The 22,408-nt window shown below is 43.9% G+C and overlaps 1 protein-coding gene across 5 annotated transcripts in view; it reads right to left on the reverse strand.

Annotated features, from left to right (window-relative positions):
* The window catches only part of JAKMIP1 (janus kinase and microtubule interacting protein 1), an 86,033-nt gene that overhangs the window by 19,074 nt on the left and 44,551 nt on the right, over positions 1–22,408 (reverse strand). For 4 of the 5 annotated variants that reach the window (XR_014171777.1, XM_081925590.1, XM_081925587.1 and 1 more), the window contains 6 exons: positions 19,333–19,461; positions 17,794–17,877; positions 13,831–13,893; positions 8,244–8,342; positions 3,213–3,314; positions 2,116–2,169 (listed from right to left, as the gene is read on the reverse strand). Coding sequence is in view for 4 of the 5 variants with exons in the window: in XM_081925590.1 (XP_081781716.1) it covers positions 2,116–2,169; positions 3,213–3,314; positions 8,244–8,342; positions 13,831–13,893; positions 17,794–17,877; positions 19,333–19,461 (531 nt within the window). In the remaining variant the exon portion in view is untranslated. The remainder of the gene's footprint in view (positions 1–2,115; positions 2,170–3,212; positions 3,315–8,243; positions 8,343–13,830; positions 13,894–17,793; positions 17,878–19,332; positions 19,462–22,408) is intronic. The other variant, XM_081925589.1, reaches the window with a different exon arrangement.

The following is a 22,408-nucleotide window of genomic DNA, read 5'->3' on the forward strand; positions in this document are numbered from 1 at the left end:
CATCTACTTATGCCCTAAGGGTAAAGGTAAAGGACCCTGACAGTGAAGTCCGGGCCATGTGGGCAGCGTGACTAAGCCGCTTCCGGTGAAACCAGAGCAGGGCACGGAAATGCCATTTACCTTCCCGCCAGAGTGGTACCTATTTATCTACTTGCAGTTTGACATGCTTTCGAACTGCTAGGTTGGCAGGAGCTGGGTCCGAACAACAGGAGCTAACCCTTTCGCGGGGATTCAAACCGCCGACCTTCTGATCAGCAAGCCTTAGGCTCAGTGGTTTATACCACAGCGCCACCCGCGTCCCTACTTATGCCCTAGTCGTCAATATTGAAGAGGTAACAAATGGCAAACTCGCTCAAGCCAAGCAGGATGTCTGCTGCCTTGATTCTGGCCCCTCACCCTGACAAAGAAAAAGAAGCTCCAAAATGGGTATATTTTTGCAAGCCTTAAAGAACACACAAAAGTCCCCCAGGTTTTGTGAGTACTCGAAGGGAATGCTCACAAACAATCAAACTGAAAAGCTGCTCCTGGAAAAACTGTTATTGGGTTATTTGGGGCAATGCCCACCTCCTGATGGGGTATGAGGGGGTCTCTGCAGTGGGCAGACTAGGGATTCTGCCCTCCAGCAGCTGCCTTCTGAAGTTCTGCTTTTCAAATAATCCCTTAATTTTCCATCAAAATTGTGGCACAGGATGTCCCAGGGCTGTGGCATGGAAGCAGCATTGAGGCTGGCAAGCTGTTCAAGATACGCTGTGCCAAACTTTAATTCTGCTTGCATAGTTGAACATCCAAGCCAGCTTTCAATTCTTGATCTACCCCTAGCAAAAATCCTGAAATTTTGTTTTCTGTCCTCAGTTTAATTAACATTCCAATCATTGTAAGGTTAGGCGTTACAGCACACTCTATAAGGTTAGTCTGTTGTATAACTTTAGGCTTCTGATGGTCATTAAAGTAATAATATTCTGATTTACATTATCCACCCCCTAATCCTGCTCAATTACATGATAAAAGGTTACACTGCAGAAATCATGTTAACACTTCCATCTTTTCCAACTTTGGGGGCCCCTCGTCTAAGCATGGTCTCCTGCACTACCTGAGCCAAGAGTGCCAACTTGAATAAAATATTGGGGGGAGCCCAGGTAAACCCTGCCCCACATAATTGATTACAAGATGTGGCACACACCCACCATTTGAATGGCAATGCCCATCAACTGGGGGGGGGGAGTTTGCCCCCTCAAATATTTTATTGGGTGGGCCGAAGGGACCTCGGCCCCTAGGAGTTGGCTCCTATGACCTGAGCTGTTATCTTGCAGGTATCTCACTCTTGCATTCTGGCAGATCGGCACAAGCCAGTGACCTTCTGATGATAGGAGCTGCACAATGATAAAGTAAATGCCTTTTCTTAATGGAAAGAGGATGAACTGCTTCAACTACTGAGCTATATGAGAGAGAATTGACTAGAGGGCTGCCACTTAATTTATTAGATAAGGCTTCCTCAACCTGGGCCCTCCAGATGTTTTTGGCCTACAACTCCCATGATCCCTAGCTAGCAGGACCAGTGGTCAGGGATGATGGGAATTGTAGTCTGAAAACATCTGGAGGGCCGAGGTTGAGGAAGCATGCTATCGGTTCAATTTGCACATGTTTTTCAAGAACACAACGGAGCTTAACCTACAGTTGGTGAGCCCTCTGCATCAATTCTACAGTACTCCTGTTCCAAAATTTTAGCTGTCTGGCATTAAAACAACTTGAAGAAAATCCCAACAGATAAACTTAAAACCAAAATAACTGAAGCAAAACAAGAACAAAGAATGGGTGGGGTGTTTCATTTGTTTTCATGATCCCAATGGCTTAATATTAATAACTTCATCTTGAAATAGTATTTCCAGTTATATATCTGGAATGTATTTGAAACATACTCAAGCACTTTAAATTCACATTTTAAAATTCAAGCTGTCATGACAGGAGACCCAGTGAGTCGGGGTGGGGGAATGCATAAGACCACAGCGGCATGTGCTGCCCACCCTCCATCGCGGAATCCCTGGTGGCATGCTATTACAGATAGTGTCCCTTTCACAAATATGCAATTGGAACTACTTAAATAAATACATTAGCTACCCCATTATCACCAAGGATATCTAGCTTCTTCATAAGTTCAGAAATATTCACATCCTGGAAAAGAAATTTCAACATTTATCTTTTAATCAAGAATTAAATCATGTATTTGTTTAGTTTTTAACTGTTACAAATTCTTTCACATTAACTAGGCTGGAGAAACAACACCATGGAAGACATTCTGACTCCAGCAATTGCAAAACTGCCATCATCTTAAAAAAAGGGAGAACCCGATTTCCTCTCGGTCACAGGAAATTTAGGTAAGAACAGTTATCAAAGTTAATAATGAAACAGTACAATGCCAGAAATACTACTGATTATATCACATAGTCTGTTACTATTTACTCATTTGATTAGACACTGAAAATAATATTGAAAACTGAAATAGGTCTTTTCACACCACATCATACCGCTACTAGTAACACTGAACAGCATTAAAGGTTTTTGCCTAAGAATACCAGGTTTAATAGACTAGGCAACATTACACCCATTTTCTATTCATAGTCAAAGAAAGAATGCTTCGTGTAAAACAAAACTAGTGGTAATAAGATGAGATGAGAATAATAAGGTTGGGAATTCATACGAAGTGTGCAGGAAGATGTGGAAACCGTTTTGAGATCTTAGGTGGAATTTCCACAGGGTCGTGGAGACTGATCTTTCCGTATAATTACGCATAAGGGTAGGAACTGCATAGGTTTACAAGGTGAAACTAGATGTCATGGTGGCAGCTATGGTTGTTTAAATGGTGTGTCCCCCACCCACACCTAGAAAGAAGAGGGTATCCATCTGATTTTAATTTCAAAGGTGGAATGCAGATGAGGAACCTGCTTCCCATCTTACCTCCTCCCTGGCTCATCACCAAAGCCACATTCCCCTTAACACAGCTCTGATTCTAGAGGTAAGCAGAGCTCTGGCTGGAGTGGAGGTCCCTCCTCACAGCTATGCATCCCCATTGATGTTTAGACCCCACTTTCTGCTTTGTGCGAACTAACAGGAAAGAGATTTGACCAAACAAATGCCTCTGTTGCCATCGCATCAAGTCTGGTGGCCCACAGACCACCTTGCAGATGCTGCTCAAGAACCAACAAATTTCCATCTACCTTTATTCCCTCGTGATGACAAAACAGTTGAAGTGCACTTCCATTGTTTTCAGGGAATGCAGTTATATGGAGGTTAAAAGCTGGCGACCTTCGTTCTCTCTCCTAAGGGAAGATTTTGTTCAAAATAGAATAGGTGTTTATAAAAGATACCAAACTTGTATTCTACAAATCATTCAAGTCAAGTTAAATGAACAAATACTGGATTTTGCGTACGAAAAATATACCAAAATGCATCGCAAGGTCAGTCCTTCCCTGATATGCAATGTAAGATTATTTACTGTTATAAGAACACGACCTCTTTCAATAAATAAAAAAATTGCCCAGTAGCACCTTAGAGACCAACTAAGTTTGTTCTGGGCATAAGCTTTCGTGTGCATGCACACTTCTTCAGATACACTGAAACAGAAGGTGACTTCAAACTCCACAAGGAAGGGTGTTTGAAAAGGGGGTGAGGAGCTGCCAGATCTGCGGGCAAGGGGTGACCTAACTGGGCTCCTGTGCCCCAGAGGGGTGCCACAGAAAGAATGGAGTTGGTCAAGGGAGCCGTGGACTCAAAAAGGTTGAAAACCTCTATGTGGCAATCACACAGGTTCCCCGGAAGTTTCACCATCTATTGATCCCTGTGCTACCACTTTATTTCTCGCTGCCACCACCCAGGCCCTACCTGGTACAATACTGTGTCCAGTCAGGGTTAAATTTGAACATAAACTTCTGCTTATTTATTGCAGTTTAACAAGCGTGTGGTTTCATAAACAGTATCGGTCAATTACAATCATGGGGTGCCTATCCAGACCTATAACTTCTGCTACCTGCTCTCACTCACTAAACCACCTCTCAGATATTTACTTGTCTTCCTAGCTCCTAACTGTTCCTGACTCAGCTTATTTCGCTACACTAACTCAACCTACCCACAAACTCTCTCCCAATTCACTCCCACTCCAAACCAACCACCCAACTCTCAACGAACTCTTCCCTTCGCTCCTTCCAGAGCTGGTTTTATAGTCCCTCTGACTCCACCCCCCCTGGGTTCTGATTGGGTTACATGTTTAACTATTTCACCTCCAGCACTCTCATATGTTAACGTCACACTCTGCTTTACCTTTGCCTGCAACTTTGTGATAAAGGAAATGCAAGTGTTGATTGAGGAGTGGGGGGGGTACATGCAAACTTGGTTAACTGGTGCTGCTCACAAAGCAGCCAACAAGGTTGTGGGTTGTTGTTGTTTTTTTAACAATCCAGCTTCTGAGTTGACACAGGACAATAATGCTCAGATTGGATCCAGTATCCACCCAGTTAAGAGAGACCATGCATTTAACTGAAGCTCAGGCATTAGTTTCAGCTTGCAGTGCGTGATTCTTAGAGAAGCAGACTTGAGAGACCTACCCCCCAATCTCCCCATGCAGAAATGCAACCAGAAAATAATGGCCCAAACAGATTTTCCATATTGCTTAGTATGCAGCAGAAACAGCTTGAGCGGTGAGACTTCAAATTACAGCAGCAGCAGCCGTGCAAATTCACCACCACCCTTATCATCCCCATAGGAGTCCTGTTACATCTTCCTTATGTATGTGTTTGCATGCAATTAAAAAGATACGGCTGTCATTGCACTGTAGTGCTGCATCACAATCCCAAATTTGCATGAAGTTGGTGGGGTTGGGGGACGCAGACTGCACCAGGGCTCTGATCATGGAATGGGAGCAAGAACATTGGGAAGATGGGGGAAGTGGTGGTTTAAAGCAAGGTGTGACCACAGTATGGATGTAGAAACCTGAGAGGGAAATGGCAGTTTTAAACAACTGCAGAGGTTTGAAAAACATACTATGGAATATTTGAGAGCTCTGTGCTCTTTCTCTCTCTCTCATGAGGCAGTTGAGGAATGGAAGAGGGAGAGACACTGAAACGAAAAGTGGCTGCTTTAAACAATTTAGTTTTGCTTTAAAAATAAGAACTATCTTGTAGAGGCAAACACTGCTCATGTTGCAGAAAAAGTATTAAGTTAACTTGTGGAGCTTTCCCACAATTAGAGCAGAAACTATCTTTCAGAACTTTTTTTTTTTATCAAGATCCGCAGTGTTGCTGAGGAATCAAGGGACCAGTATATACACAACTGTGATATATGGCTCTAGTAAATCACCTTTCAACTGACTGCATGGTAACAAAAAATTACTCAAATGGCATTACATTGTGACTGCTTAACCACAGGAACCACTGTTTGAATGAGGTTCGTATGAATCGCTCTTGTTAAAATATAAGCATCAACTTTTGGGTTTTGATTTGGTTTTTCAAAAGCATCTAGGTCTCATAGATGAAAACAAATGGCGTGATTGCAGCATATGCCCTAATTACATAGCAGTTTTGAAGGCTCCTCCAGACAACCTATTTACTGGGCGTTCATTCTGATTTGCTTGCAGAAGACATGTGGTGGTTTTATTACGTCCGATTTTCATTCTGAATTGTTTGTATATCCACCCGGTGATTATTTGCTCACCCCACACGTTTCAATGCATATCTATCACTTTCCTAAAGTCTGCTTCTTTTCGAAGTGGATTTATTGCACTAGATGCCAGAGCACTTTGAACAACTTTGGGTTCAATTTACATTATGCATTTGAACCCCTCCCACAAATATATCCAGTGCAGTCCACAGATGGGAAGACAAAGGCCGTGTGAGGCTACCTTTAAGCTTTCAGAGGGTAGTAGCTGCTGCAAAGGAGGATTCCTTATACATGGAAATAGATGAAACAAAAAAATTCCTTCCGGTAGCACCTTAAAGACCAACTAAGTTAGTTCTTGGTATGAGCTTTCGTGTGCATGCACACTTCTTCACACTTCTTCTTTCGTGCATGCACACGAAAGCTCACACCAAGAACTAACTTAGTTGGTCTTTAAGGTGCTACTGGAAGAATTTTTGTTTTGTTTTGACTATGGCAGACCAACGCAGCTACCTATCTGTAAATGGAAATAGATGGTGTTCTTAGGTGGTTTCAGGATTTTTTTATACTCTACTTTTCAACCAAAATTATTAAAGGGGTAATGGTTGGAAGAGGTAAGAGAGCACAAGCAGTTATGAGGCGAGAAGTGAAGTGGCATGGATACCAGCAAACACAAAATGGTGAGGAGAAGAGAGTAAATGGCACCTGGATGTGTAACAAAAACAGACCCAGAAAGAAACAAGGGTTTCTTTAATGGCATTTCCAACGAATAGACTAATTTGACATCCCGCACTGGATCTGCCAACCATGTAGTGCAGCAAATGGTCTCTGGATAGCACCACTCCTTTGACTTATTCTTATTTACTCCATTTATATACCATCTTTTCCTGAGAGGGACTCAAGGTGGTGTACTTGAGTCTCACCTCCCCATTTAATCTTCAGAACAATCCTGTGAGGTGGGTTAGGCTGAGAGACTGTAACTGGCCCAAAATTGGCCAGTGATCTTCAAGGAAAGCTGAGTGGGGATTCAAACCTTGGTCTCCCAGCTCATTATCCAACCATCTAACTATTAGATAGGCGAGCCCATAAAGAAAGGCAAGGATCGGGAACCTGTGGTCCTGCATGCTGACTGGACTTAAGAGTTCAACATCTGGAAGGCCACAGGTTTCACCACCCTTCCAGCACTGGGCGTGAGCAAAAGCAAAGGGGGAAGTAAAAAAATCAGTGTAAACATTGGTTTCATTTTCATGTCTATTCCATCCACAGCTGAATTTCCAAGATGTCAAGGAGGAGCTAATTTTCATAGCTTGCAAAATATACCTGCGGTGCTTCTGTATCCTCCTGCCAGGCACACTGGCCCATCTATCCCGCAGCTGTTTATTTTGGCTGAAGGTACTCCATAGCCCTGCTACCAAATATCCTTTTAACTGGATGATAGGACCCTTATCCTGATGTCCAAAGCCCTCTGCAACACTAGAAGTGCTCAGTTCAGACCTCTGGCAAAAGCATATTATCCTTACTGCCAGTGGCTTGCCAGCTGAAGAGCAGAGGGTGAGAGAGAGAGAAAGAGTTCTTCTACCCACTTTTGGTTCTGGCCCCAAGCGGCTTGTCTTTGAAGGAGCATGGCCCTCGACAGAAATGGAGATTTGCCCACCCCCTGCTTTAACAGGTCAAACAAGATTGATAGCTAAGTAATATGCAGAACAAAAGCATTTCCAAAGTGAGGCTGAGGTGGAATGAGGCGGAATGAAGATTGTGCATGCCAAGAGTTCTGAGATATTCAGTAGATGAAATTACAAATAGCCTAATGAACATGATTTTTGTTAACGATCTTTTAGTTAGGTTTATGTACTGCACATGGGTATGAAAATGCAACAGTCTTACCCCTCCCATTACAACGGAGCATTTTTTTAAAACAAAATAAATGTAGCAACAATATCATCCACTCCGTTAACACAATGGAACCAGACTGAATTAATGTGCTAAGAAAATGCAAATTCTTCAGGTAACCATATTTTTTTCTATTTAAGATTCTTTCATTTTAAACTGCATCGTTACTTCATTAACAGATTTATGTAAATATTTTTTCCCCATAAAATAAGAGAAGTTCTGTAGAAATTTCCCTTTTAAAACTGACAAAGTAAACTTAAGAAAAAAAATATTAAGATGAAGGATGTGTCACAGCCTAAGGTTTGATTTCATGCAGAATGCACAGAGATGTGTTAATTAAAATAATTCCAGCTGGGAGTTGGTAGTATGTGTATCAGATAATGTCACATGCAAGAAAGGAGCAGTCATGGAAATGAAACAAACAAAAAGACAGAAACACAGAAAAAAAATTTATTGGCCAGAACAAACTATATGTAATATTCATATTGTCTATGTTACAGTTTTGCAAAATTAGTGAGCATGCTCTCCAAAACTACATTAAGGCAGAGGCATTATATTCATTGCCCCAACATCGCGGCAGATTTCAGAAAATCCAGTTAGTTTTCCCTTAGACATGCAATGGATGCTAATGGATGTCATACGTATTTCAGCCTGGGTTCAATGACATGTTCTGCTCCATTTGTGAGTTTACAACTCAGAGAATCTCTTACTTCCAGCTCAAGGATTCGGAACTCCAGCAGCTCATTCTGGTCTTTGGCATCCTGCATCTCATTCTTCAGCAGATCTTCTTCTTGTTCTATCTTGTAGATCTAAGAGAAAAGTATCATGCACCTATGAGCCAAGGGAGAAGTAGAATACATTCTTGCAAACATCTTTATAGCATGCAAAAGAAATGAAAGCCACTGGGGGGGGGGAACTCTTAATGAAATGCAAGAGTGAATTCTATCATAAAGGTAAAGGGACCGCTGACCATTAGGTCCAGTCGCGGACGACTCTGGGGTTGCGGTGCTCATCTCGCTTTATTGGCCGAGGGAGCTGGCGTACAGATTCCAGGTCATGTAGCCAGCATATCTAAGCCGCTTCTGGCGAACCAGAGCAGCGCACGGAACCTGCTGGAGTGGTACCGATTTATCTACTTGCACTCTTTCGAACTGCGTGCTTTCGAACTGCTAGGCTGGCAGGAGCTGGGACCGAGCAATGGGAGCTCACCCCGTCGTGGGGATTCAAACCGCCGACCTTCTGATTGGCAAGTCCTAGGCTCTGTGGTTTTACCCACAGCGCCACCTGCATCCCAAATTCTATCATACGAAGTTCTAAAAAGTCACTAGTGTGGGCTTGCAAATTTGGATCTTCCAGAAGCCAGCCCCACTTAGGCTGAGCAAGACAATAGCTCTTAAGAGAAATGAACACCTTGTGACAGGAGGATTCCATGCCAGTTCAGCAGCACTTGGCAAACAGATTCACAGAATGGTAAGAGTTCATCTAGTCCAACCTCATGAAATGCAGCAATCTCAACTAAAGCATCCCTGACAGCTGGCCATCCAACCTCTGATCAAAAAACTCCAAGGAAAAGTACTCTCAGTTTCACCACCTTGCGAGGGAGTCTGTTCCCCTGTCAAACAGCTCTTACTCACAGAAAGTTCTTCCTGACATTTAGTTGGGAAAACATGGGTCATTGTGGTCATGGATTCTGCACAGCCACTAAACATGTTGAAATAAAAACTACTGGAGGTAAGGCTCTCCATAAAGGTCAAATTTGGTGCAAAACACATGCTGATTCCTTTCACCACAGAATGTTATGTACTGTACCAACAATAGCAGGAGTCAGCAAACTTATTGTGCCTTGGGCCAGTGTCTCCAGCGCCGATCGTGCGGCAGGGCGGGGAAGCGCGTGCCCATATGCGTGCGCACATGCTATTTCTGGCGCACTTCCGGGTCAGAGGAGCACCGGAAATAGCTTGTGTGCATGTGCACGGTGCTCCTCCGACCCGGATGTGCACCGGAAATAACGGTTGCCCATGTGACCAGCTATTTCCGGTGCTCCTCCAACCCGGAAGTGGGCAGCCGCGCAGTGCAGCGCTGGTAACAGCGGGCGGCGGAGGTCACCATAGGCCGGATAAACGAGTCCCTCGGCCTTAGTTTGGGGATCCCGAACAATAGTCATTAGAGGCTTCTTTCGTCTCTAGGCACATTTCAACACCCTCATGTGCAGATGGAGGCAGCCACCTCCCCCCCAGCACAATTCCACAGGGAGGGGATGCACATTACAATGGAACGGCCACTTCCTGGAAGCCCCTTTAAAGGTATTTGTTTACCATGTTTAAAGCAGCTGAGAATGTTAAAAATGCTAAAAGGAATAAAGAGGCAGTCTTAGGACAACCTTGTAAGCCTTTCTGTAAAATGTGTGCATTTTAAAGGTTTTTGCTCCTTAAAAAAGTCAGCCCATGAATACCCCCTGTAAGGAATGCAGCAAGATTTGTTTTAGAATGGGAATGGGATCCAGGAAACTTCAGGATGGCTAGCTTAACATCAGTCCTGGGTAAATTGGTGGAAAGCGTGCTTAAAAATAAAAGTATAAAGAATATAGAAGAACAAGGCCAAAGTGGTATTTGCAAAGGTAAGTCCTGTCTCAGTAAAGTTTTAGAGTTCTTCAAGGGTGATCAAGTGGATATTCCATATTTGTACTTTCAAAATGCTTTTGACAAAGTCCCTCACCAAAGATTCCCAAGTAAACTTAGCAGTTATGAGATAAGAGCAAAGGTCATCTTATGGATCAGGTATTTGGAAGCAGGTATTGGGACTAATCGGACAGTTCTTATAACGTTCTTACAATGATAGGATGCAGGAAGTGAAGTTCCTGAGGATCTGTATTGGGACGGATGCTTTTAATTCACAAATAGTCTGCAGTTAGGAGTGAGCCATTAAAAAGCAAGTGGTTGGAATAGAGGAAACTAGTTAATGGTCAGGATGGGTATATGCAAACTCTATGGTGAGAAACAGCAAGTCACTGAATATGAGCTGCCAAGTGATCTACCAGAGAGGGCTATTGTCTTCATATCCTGTTTGCCTACTTCCAACAAGAACTGAACCTGATCAGGAGAGCTTTAAAACAAATCCTGAGCAGGAGGGAGACAATACTACAAACAACAGGGGGACACCTGGTACTGGGGATAACTGCTTCACTGATGCACAGGAAACTGAGATAGTACTCCAAAAACCTGCTAAAGGACTAGAAACTATAAGTCGGAAGCATCTGTAGAGAATGACTCATGGCTTCACTTGTCTCGGTACTAATGCACAGAGTATGGGAAATGTGCAAGGCAAATTGAAATTCTTAATGCAGGATGGCAAAGATGACCTAATAGGCTTTACTGAAACCTGGTGGGATTAGATTCATGACTAGAATGCAGAAATTGAGGAGTATAACCTATTCAAATGGAACAGACCAAACAGGAAGAGAGGAGTAACACAGACCTCCAAGCCAGACTGAAGACTTGGGTGATGCCTTCCTGCAGCAAATTACCAAACATTCAAAAAGGAATTAATAGAATCCTAGGAGTTGGAAGGGACCCAAGGGTCATCTAGTCCAACCCCCTACAATACAGGAATCTCAGCTAAAACATCCATCACAGCTGGTCATCCAACCTCTGCTTAAAAACCTCAAGCAGGAGAGATCTAGCAGCCCAGGACCACCATACATACTTCCCAGGCTTGCACCCCAAAGAAGCCAATTTGGTGCTGCTAACACTGCAAAAACAACACATGAGGCAGCTGTTACGATTTACCAGTCGCTGCAGCCATAGCAAGCAGGGCGATTCTCCAGCAGTTTAACTTCACCCCCCGAGACACACTCCATTGTCTCTTGAGACATACAGATGCTGCCGGCAACAACTGTAATCATGGGAGACTTCAACTACCCCTATCTGTTGGAACTCACTCTGCCAAGAAAGTAAGGTCCAACAAATTCCTCCATTGCTTTGCTGACTTTCTTTTCCCAGGAGGTGGAAGAAGATTATGGACCTGGTCCTCACCAACAGGCAGGAACTGATTGACCAAGTGGAAGTATTGGAATTTTGGGAAGAAATGATCATGTCATCTTGGGTTTCATGATATAGAGGGGCAAGGGAAACCTGAGTGTAGTCGGGCATGCATTTGGACTTTAAGAAGGTTCATTTCAAAAAGGTCAAGGAACTACTGGGTGAGATTCCACAGTCAGAAATACTGAAAGAGAAGGGAGTCCAAAATGGATGGGAGTTTCTTAAAAATGAAATATTGAAGACACAAAGACAGGCAATTCCAACAAGAAAGAAAAGTGGGAGGCATCTAAATAAACTGGTGTGGCTGCATAGGGAGCTTACAGATGAGATGAGGTGAGGTGCGGTGAGATGTAAGAAGGGCATGTATAAGAAATGGAAGAAAGGGGAAATCACAAAGGAGGAGTATGTATGAGTACCCAACAGTTACAGGGGGAAGGTCAGGCAGGCTAAAGCTCAGAATGAACTCAGGATTGCAAGAGAGATTAAAAATAATAAAAAAAGTTTCTTCAGTTATGTCTGAAGCAAGAGGAAGAATAAGAAAGTGGTAGGTCCTCTGCATGGAGAAGACAGAGAAATGCTATTGGGTGACAGACAGAAGGCGGAACTACTCAACACCTACTCTGCCTAAAAGGAAAGCAATGCCCAACCTGGTGATAACAGAATAAATGATGTTAGGAGGGAGCTGCAGCCCAAGATAGGAAAAGAGGTGGTAAGGGAACACCAGGCTACTTTAAAGGAATTCATATCTCCAGGGCCTGATGAGCTGAATCAAAGGGTACCAAAGGAGCTTGCGAATGTAATCTCAGAGCCTCTGTCTGTAATCTTTAAGAATTCTTGGAGAATAGGTGAGGTCCCTGCAGAATAGGTAAAGGTAAAGGTACCCCTGCCCGTACGGGCCAGTCTTGACAGACTCTGGGGTTGTGCGCCCATCTCACTTAAGAGGCCAGGGGCCAGCGCTGTCCGGAGACACTTCCGGGTCACGTGGCCAGCGTGACATCGCTGCTCTGGCGAGCCAGAGCCGCACACGGAAACGCCGTTTACCTTCCCGCTGGTAAGCGGTCCCTATTTATCTACTTGCACCCGGAGGTGCTTTCGAACTGCTAGGTTGGCAGGCGCTAGGACCGAGCAGCGGGAGCGCACCCCACCGCAGGGATTCGAACCGCCGACCTTTCGATCGGCAAGTCCTAGGCGCTGAGGCTTTAACCCACAGCGCCCCTGCAGAATGGAGGTGGGCAAATGTTGTCCCCATCTTCAAAAGGGGGGGGGGGAGAAGACCCAGGTAACCACTGACCTATGAACTTGACGTCAATACCTGAAAAGGTCCTAGAACAGATAATTCAAACAGTCGGTCTGTGAGCACTAAGAAAAAGATGCTGTGATTACCAAAACCCAACATGGGTTTCTCAAAAATAAGTCATGCCAGATTAATCTCATTTCTTGTTTGATGGAGTTACAAACTTGGTGGATTAGGGGAATGCCATGGTCACAGTGTATCTTGATTTCAGTAAAGATTTGGACAAAGTCTCCTATGATATTCTCGTGAGGAAGCTTGTAAAATGGTACAGTGGTGCCCCGCAAGACGAACGCCTCGCAAGACAAAAAACCCGCTAGACGAAAGGGTTTTCCGTTTTGGAGGCGCTTTGTAAAACGAATTCCCCTATGGGGTTGCTTCGCAAGACGAAAAAAATCTTGCATCCCCCCGCGGGTTTTTTTCGCTTTTTCCGCCCTTTTCTTAAGCCGCTAAGCCGCTTATCAGCTGTTCCGCTGATAAGCCGCTTAACAGCTGATCGCTGGAAGCCGCTTGACAGCTGTAGCGCTAATCCGCTAAGCTGTCAATGGGCTTGCTTCGCAAGACGAAAAAACCGCTATATGAACAGCCTCAAGGAACGGATTAATTTCGTCTTGCGAGGCACCACTGTAGTTGAACAAGGTAACTGTTAGGTGGATTTGCAGCTGGTTGACTGACTGAACCCAAAGAGTTTTATCATTAAAACAATTCAGTTATCCTCTCCCTTACTGCCTACTACATGCTATATATTTTTTCCCCTTGAAGGCTCTTAATAGTTTCATTTTGGCTAGTGAAACCCAGCTTCTTTGAGGAAAGGGCAGGACAGGAATTTAATAAACAAAAACAGTGTTTGTATTAATCACATACTTTTAGGAAACAAAACTATGAATGTAAAAACTTGAGTTACTCACCACAAAGGATGTTGTTGTAATCAGTTCTGGAAACATTGAAGCCACCATTTATTTCACCCACCTTTTCTAGCAGTTCTTGGTTTGTCCTGATAAGCCCCTGTTTTTCTTCTATCCATTTGGAGTCCTGCAAAGAATTTTTAGAATTATAATGTATTTTACTTATGTTTAAAAATCATATACACTGCAACTTGTCAATGACCAAGACATTTACAAAATAATAAAAAAGCATGCAAAACAACGAACATATAAAAGTAGAATTCAAAATCAAGAGATTTGAATTTATCTGGGTGAACAGAAGTTACTGCACAGCATCAAAGCAGCAAAATTGGCTTCAAGTGTACCACTCTAGGGAAGCTTACTGCACTGCCCGGGTTGCCAGGAAAGCCTTGCCCTTCAGTTTGCCCACTGAAACAAACCTCTACTCTAATGGAGGTGGCGTTTGTAGAAAGGCTGTGGTCAATGACATTATAGTGTGGGCAAGCAGGTATGGGAGGAGATGCTCTTTTAAGTCCTTGGGTCCCAAGCCAATTAGGTATTTAAAGTTAAGTAGTAGCTACTAGCTTTGAACTGGGCCTAGAAATGAATATGCAATCAGTGAAGAGATTTAATACACAATGTGAGCAATGCCCATCAAAACTCTGACTGCTGCATTCTGCATTAACCGAAGCTTCTGAGCCTTTTTTCAGAGGAAACCCTGTGTGTAAACGCATTGGAGTAACCCAGATAGGATGTTGCCAGAGCATGGATAATCATGGCCAGACTATCTGCCTATGAAAGGTGGCGAAAGGTACTACCATGTGCTACAGAGGTCACCTGGGCTTAGATCGAGGGCCATTACCAAGGTGTGAATCTCTTTCTTAAGCGATAGTGCAACTTCATCCAGAACTGATTATCATCTCCCTGAACTGGAGAACCATCTACTCACAGGACAATTCACTGGCTCTCATCCAGGCCATTACTGACATCAAACACTAGTTCAGCTCTTCCACAGCCTCATACGTACTGACTTTAAATGATAGTCACAAGTAACACCTTCACACAGAGGTACAGATTCTCAGCTAAATTGCAGCTGCAGTCGTTCAGAGCAGGGCAAACAGGAACATGCTCACATACTTAAGAGCGCTACCAAATACTTGATATATGAGTCAATCACTCATCTCCTACTACCCTTCTGAAAAAACCCCACCCCACCCTCCCACTATATATAAGGGTCTGGTGACTTCTGTTTCAGTGTATCTGAAGAAGTGTGCATACACACGAAAGCTTATCCCCAGAACAACCTTAGTTGGTCTCTAAGGTGCTACTGGACAATTTTTTAATTTTTTAATTTATTTCATATATGTTGTTACACTACCTGGTCAAGTCTGAGCTTAGGCAAGCTGTCTAACAGTTTGTGTTGGCCATTGACAATATGAGGGTGACAAGACCGGTCTATCTTATTTTGTAAAGCTAACAGAGATCATGTATGCAAGGTACTTAGGAAAAGCACTAAGTGATTTCATGATAGGGAGGAACATTCCTATTTTTAAAGAGATGGAGACAACCTGAAGCATTTTAAATCTCTTCATGAATAAAGACAACTGCTTGCCAATTCAGGCGAAAAGCAGCCATTTCGTTGATGATAAAATAATACTACTAGCTCTGCTGCAAAACAACCATTTTACTAAACATAAATAAATTACATCATGCACGAGAAAACTTCATGAGTTGCAAAACAAAATTTATTTTGAAGAACTGCTTATCAACAGTTTCACTTTAGTACTGAACTAAGTAGTAAATACACCATGCCCCAAGAAGAAAAAGTGTTTTGTGTTTTCCTGGAACTTCAAGAGACATTCACAATTGTGGAACATTCCGTAGCTTAATACAAGAGTACATAAAGAAAAGGCTAGCCGTAAAATAGAGCTCAGAGTGGCCCCTAAGCCCCACAGTGAGAATGATTTGCTACCAATGAAAACTGAATGCTGGTGCAGTCACTTCTCCCCATGTTTCAGAAGAGACACTCCCTTTTTATTTTTAAAAGTGGAGCTTGTGTACATTTGGTTTTTTCCCCCTTCCCTGTTACCTTATTGACAAAATAAAATGATATTTTTTATTTTATTTTTAAAAAAGCTGTACTGTTCTGGGAATTGTGGAGAGGTGCTTCTCAGTGACATTAGGGGCATCCACTGAGTTATACACAGCTGACCCCTGCTGTAAATTAGCAAAACTGGGTCCCACCCACCACCCAGACCGCAGCCCTGGAGAGATAAGGTACATTTGGACTGAATACCTTGAGGGTGTTTGCAAGGAAGCTCCTCCACTCAAAAACGTTAAACTGGCCCTCACGCAAAGGCAGCCATTTCCTATATGTTAACAGTTTGATTTTTTAAAAAAATTATATGGCATGTACCATTTGACAGCAAACATAGCATCCCAAAGCTGATAAAGGTAAGAAGAGCAAGGAATCAGAACCAAAACCATCTTAGTTTCTGTTAGGAAATATGCAAGTTTGAGTCTTGCCTACCCAAATGCAGCAGAGCTGAGCCAGGATCAGTAAGACTGCCTGGAGCCTGACATGGTCTCTTCTAACCCGTGTTCTACTGCTACAGCAGCAGGAGGACTTGTTCTGAATGTCAGCAGAAGAATGGAAGCCACCAGAATGTGTGACAGGTGCACGGCAGTGGCCAAGGCCTCTCTAGGAACACTGCCCTTCCCCAAGGACCAGGGCACTTGACCCCCACTTCTCAATTCTTTCCAGAGATGGAAGGCAGTGGAGAAGTGCTAATCCAAGCCAGGGAAGATGCTGGACTAGAGAGGACCCAGGTGCTGGCTGCCATGATTGCAGGCTATACTCTGGGTACTTCGGCATTAAAAATAATGACCCTTTCCATGACAGCAAACCAACCTGGAAGTGCTGTACATCTGCAGTACTGTCTAATACCTCCTTAGGCTCACTGGCCTTCTCAGCACAGGTCTGACCCACATGGCCCCCCGTCTCTAGCAAAGGTACAACATGAGGGGGCATGGGAGGGGTGCTGAGCACAAGTAGGCCTTTGTGGGTCCACAAACTCCCAAATGGGGCTGAATAAAATGGACCCCACAAATCTAGTGTGCAGTCTTCGTAAAATGATGGATTTCCCCCATCACTAAATAAAAACTGTGCATGCCACATTTTGAGGTTGCTGCGAAAGGGTGAGCTCCCATTGCTCAGTCCCTGCTCCTGCCAACCTAGCAGTTCAAAAGTATGTCAAAGTGCAAGTAGATAAATAGGTACTGCTCCGGCGAGAAGGTAAACGGCGTTTCCGTGTGCTGCTCTGGTTCGCCAGAAGCGGCTTAGTCATGCTGGCCACATGACCCGGAAGCTGTACGCCGGCTCCCTCAGCCAATAAAGCAAGATGAGCACCGCAACCCCAGAGTCAGTCACGACTGGACCTAATGGTCAGGGGTCCCTTTACCTTTATATGCAAAATGAAGAGCTACAGTTTTTACTTGAGCTCTAGAAAAACTAACTTCCTAAGGAATCTTCTATATCTGTGATCTGTTGTTACTAAGAAATTCTGAATTGTCTTAAGCTTGTATGTCATAACCTTTCTGTATGATACAGAATCTTCCTGTGTTCTTTGATAAAGGAATACAGTATGCTGTTTGCAAACATGGGGGTCATTTGCCTGCTTACAAAGACAACACAAAACAAACACAAATGTTTTGAGCAAATGCCTAAACTACTACATAATGGAGATGGAAAATACATAGCTGACATCATCAGTCGAAGTTCTCTTCTGTAAGGGTCTTGGTGGGAATCTTCAAGATGCTATTGGACTGTATTAGGAAGGATATCAACCTTAATGTGCTTTTATTATTTCACTACTTTTAAGGCCTTCTCTCCAGTACATATAATTCCATTTAATACAATTGTTTTTCCCCATTTCGTCTATTGTACATCAAACACAGCAATGTACCAGGAAGCAATGAAGATGATAAGAGCAGCGCTGCATGCAGAAGAGAGAATGAACTGACGGAAAGTATGAAGAGAGTCTTTTACCTGTCCTCTCTCAACCAGAGCTTTCTCCAAGTCTTCAATTTTTGCTTGGCACCTGAGAAGATCAACTTGTAGTTGTTCCCGTGTCTGAATAGAGAGTTTGAAGAATACTTAACTGATATCGTGGTAACAACTGGGATATAGGAGGTTCTACTATATTCTTTCCTTTGTGCACAATTAATCATTGCAAAACTCAGCATTTCCAGTAGGATTTAAGTAACGAAATCAGTAACCGTTTTGAAAGCGGTAGTGGAGGCCAACTATATTGACACTCCGTAAATACTATGTTGGGTTTGGCAGTAAACCCAAGTTAGTCAGGGTGTTTTAGATGAGATTCCTGCATTGCAGGGGGTTGGACTAGATGACCCTTGGGGTCCCTTCCAACTCTACAATTCTATGATGGAAAAAGAATTATGGGGAATAAATATCGTCCAGTCTGATTTAAAGGGGATGTCAATAAACTGCGTTATCAAGCTGACGGACACTCTGCCTTAAAACATGCTTCAAAGTAAAATGGGAAAGGGTTCAAATTACCAAGGAATAGGTAATCTCCTTCCTAGCAAGGAATAGTGTTGCTGCCCAAATCAGATTAACCTGATTTCTGGTGATGGGCTTTGTGTTCCACCTAGGAGGAATCCCAGTATTTCAGCACCAGGACTTACTGGAACATTTCTAAGCTCCATTAGGTCAAGAAGTGCATCACCTTAAAATACTGATTGTTCTTCTTATTAGATGATAGTATAAAGCAATTTTAGGAACATTTTGCCTTAAATTTAAAACAAACAAACAAATTATTTATACCCCACCCATTTGGCTGGGTATCCTTAGCCACTCTGAGGGGCTTCCATCAGAATATTAAAAACAGGTTAAAACTTCAAACATTAAAAACTTCCTGGATAAAAATATTACAAACATATACAGTGGTGCCTCACAAGACGAAATTAATCCGTTCCGCGAGTCTCTTAGTCTTGCGTTTTTTTCATCTTGCGAAGCACGGCTATTAGCGGCTTAGCGGCTTTAAGAAAAAGGAAAAAAACTCGCAAGAACTCGCAAGACGTTTCATCTTGCGAAGCAAGCCCATAGGGAAAATCGTCTAGCGAAGCGACGCAAAAACCGAAAAACCCTTTCGTCTTGTGCGTTTTTCGTTTTGCGCGGCATTTGTCTTGCGGGGCACCACTGTACATCAAGTTGCTCAGTGACTTTTCAGATCCACTTCACAGCTTGAAATTGGCAATTCCACAATGCAACAAATTTGAGATCCAGTCTGTAATTTTATTGGATCTGACTCTGAAGTCAGGATCCGCACAAAAGAGATGTTTCCAAAGCAAATGCAAATGCCCATACCAACTAAGAGCGACTATATACCAAAGGTAAAACTGTAAAAAGTAAAAAGTGTTTTTTTAAAAAATCAGGTAGCATGCATTCAGACAGAGCAAAGGAGTTAAACAGGCAAAGCCCGGGCATTTCAAAACTGAACATATGTCAAATTAACTGAAAGAACCTGTAATTTATTTTTTGCAAAGCCACATTAAAAAAAATTACCCTTGCTTCTCTTTCTGCATCCTGGGTTCCCCCGACCTGTTCCTGGAGCAAGGCATATGCTCTTTGCAACGCTTGATACTCTCTGGTTAGCTGACAGAACCGCAAGTCAGCTTCTTCTTTAAGGGTGCTCTTTAAAGAAGTGTAAAAAAAAAAAGATTACCACCGTCATTTTAAAAGAGAAAGAACTCTGTAAATAAACAAATTATAGTAGACATGCCATTCTGGCTAAGTCTTTTTACACTTTTTTGCCATGTCCCGAAATTGCAAACATCAAGATACTTTTGGTGATGACTGAAACAAAAACTAAGTTATAGTTTCAGTACATTAAATACTGTAAAAGGTCGACATAATGGAGAAGTCCCTGCCTTTTTTGAAATCTGATTTATAAATGGGTCAAGGCCTTGCTGTGAACATGAAAATGTTGCTTCTGTGTTTGTTAGATTTATATCCCACTCTTGCTAAAACGATAGTGCTTCCGGCCCTCCCCTTTATCCTACAGCAGGGTTTCCCAACCCTGGGTCTCCAGCTGTTTTTGGACTACAACTCCCATCATCCCTAGCTAGCAGGACCGGTGGTCAGGGATGATGGGATTTGTAGTTCAAAAACAGCTGGAGACCCAAGGTTGGGAAACACTGTCCTGCAGGGTGGAATAGGCTGCAAAAGGGTGATGCCCAAAGGGAGTTTCATGGCTGGGTGGGGACTGGAACACGGTCTCCCCAATCCAACTTTGACACCAGCCATCACCACCACACCAGATCTCTCCCCTACACTTGTGCTTTCAATCTCTTTCATTATTACATTGGTAATAGCCATCTTTATTTCCTATAATAGGGACGTGGGTGGCGCTGTGGGTTAAACCACTGAGCCTTGGGCTTGCCGATCAGAACGTCGGCGGTTCGAATCCCCGCAACAGGGTGAGCTCCCGTTGCTCGGTCCCTGCTCCTGCCAACCTAGCAGTTCAAAAGCACGTCAAAGTGCAAGTAGATAAATAGGTACCGCTCCGGCGGGAAGGTAAACGGCGTTTCCGTGCGCTGCTTTGGTTCATCAGAAGCGGCTTAGTCATGCTGGCTCCATGACCCGGAAAAACTGCCTGTGGACAAACGTCGGCTCCCTCGGCCAGTAAAGCGAGATGAGCGCCGCAACCCCAGAGTCGTTTGTGACTGGACTTAACTGCCAGGGGTCCTTTACCTTTACCTTTTTTTACCTTTATTCCCTATAATGTGTCCTCCCTGTTTCTTCTTCTGACATAATGATTCTTAATGATAATGTAAACGGAAAGAATGCCTACACTCTCACCAACAGCTGCACTGATAAAAGCTGTGGCACAGGTTGTGAGAGGGACCAGAGCTTACTGTGGGAAAGCCCATGCCTCCCAAGTATCTACATACCATCCAATAGCAAAATATTAAAATAGAACATAAATACAACAGAGGAAAATCAGCAGCAGAATAAAGTCAGTTTTAAAACCAGCAATGGAAAACTACAGGAAACACAAGAGATTTAATGCATTTTTAATCTCCTGTTGGAAGCCAACCAGAGAGGCTGGGGAGACCCAGCCGGATGGGCAGGGTATAAATAAATCATCATCATCATCATCATCTTAAAAGCACTAGAAATATAAAAATGGAGGGGATCCACTGGATGCAGAAAAGAGCAAAATATAGGTGCCGGGGAGCTCCTCTGTGGAGTCACTGCTTAAAGGCCGGTAGGTACCAGCCAAACCTCATTTGTTGGGGCAACTGGAAAAGTGCCTCAGTATATATTGGAGAAGCCAATCCTTCAAGTAACCTGGGTTCATGCTGCTTAGGGTCTGAAGCAAGGATGGGTTGCAACTATCATCATCCCTGACCATTGACCATGCTGGCTAGAGCTTATGAGAGTTGTGGTTGAATAGTACTCAGATAGCAGTTCCCCATCCCTGCTTTGAAGGTGAATACCAACTCTGTAAATTAGATCCTGAAATTGACTGGAAGCGGATGGCCCCCAAGTAAAGGTAAAGGGTAAAGGTACCCCTGCCCATACGGGCCAATCTTGACAGACTCTGGGGTTGTGCGCCCATCTCACTCAAGAGGCCAGGGGCCAGCGCTGTCCGGAGACACTTCCGGGTGACGTGGCCAGCGTGACAAAGCTGCATCTGGTGAGCCAGCGCAGCACACGGAAACGCCGTTTACCTTCCCGCCAGTAAGCGGTCCCTATTTATCTACTTGCACCTGGGGGTGCTTTCGAACTGCTAGGTTGGCAGGCGCTGGGACCGAGCAACGGGAGCGCACCCCGCCGCGGGGATTCGAACCACCGACCTTTCGATCGACAAGCCCTAGGCGCTGAGGCTTTAACCCACAGTGCCACCCGCGTCCCTTGGCCTCCAAGTATGCACCAGCTAAAGTTTCCAGACCATTTTCAAAGGCAGCCCCACAAGCAACAGTAATCCAAATAAGAGTCTATCAGAGCAAAGCTATCCCAGTCCAGATAAGACAACAGCTGGTATATCAGTCATAGAGGATAAAAGTGCTCTGAGCCTCTGGCCTAGTGACAAGTGCTGGATCCAAGAGCATCCCTAAAACATGGGCACAACCCTTTAGGGCAGGTGGGGAATCACTGGCCCTCAGCACTTCTGGACCCCCCCCCCCGAAGCATATTTGGAACTGGTCATCAGCCTCTCCTCCTCAGCCCTCTCGGCCTTACATGCCCCCATTCTGGCTGCAGAGAGAGGAGGAGGGAGGAAGAGAAGAGGGACTGATTGCTGTGTTTCTTCTCCAGCAGTTTGCTGTACCGGTACTTCCAGTGAAGACTTTCCTATGGACTCAGTTTATACGAAGTGTACTACCTTCAAGTACCATGGCAACACTGGCAACTGCCCTTGGGACCACATTCTTCCAATTGCTCTGAGTTTGGGAGAGACATATGCATGTGACAGGAGTGAGCCAGCAGTAAACCCCACCGAGCAAGCTGGAGTTAACTCTTTATTAGCAAAAATACAATCTGCACGTAAGGCCTCATGAGGACAGCAACTCATCTCTGGCAGGTCTTGCCCCCATGAGGTAGATGCTGAGACTGAAGGTCCTCATCCCCCCCCCAC

This window comes from Podarcis melisellensis, assembly GCF_964234715.1.
Source record: "Podarcis melisellensis genome assembly, chromosome: 9".
Lineage (NCBI taxonomy): Eukaryota > Metazoa > Chordata > Lepidosauria > Squamata > Lacertidae > Podarcis > Podarcis melisellensis.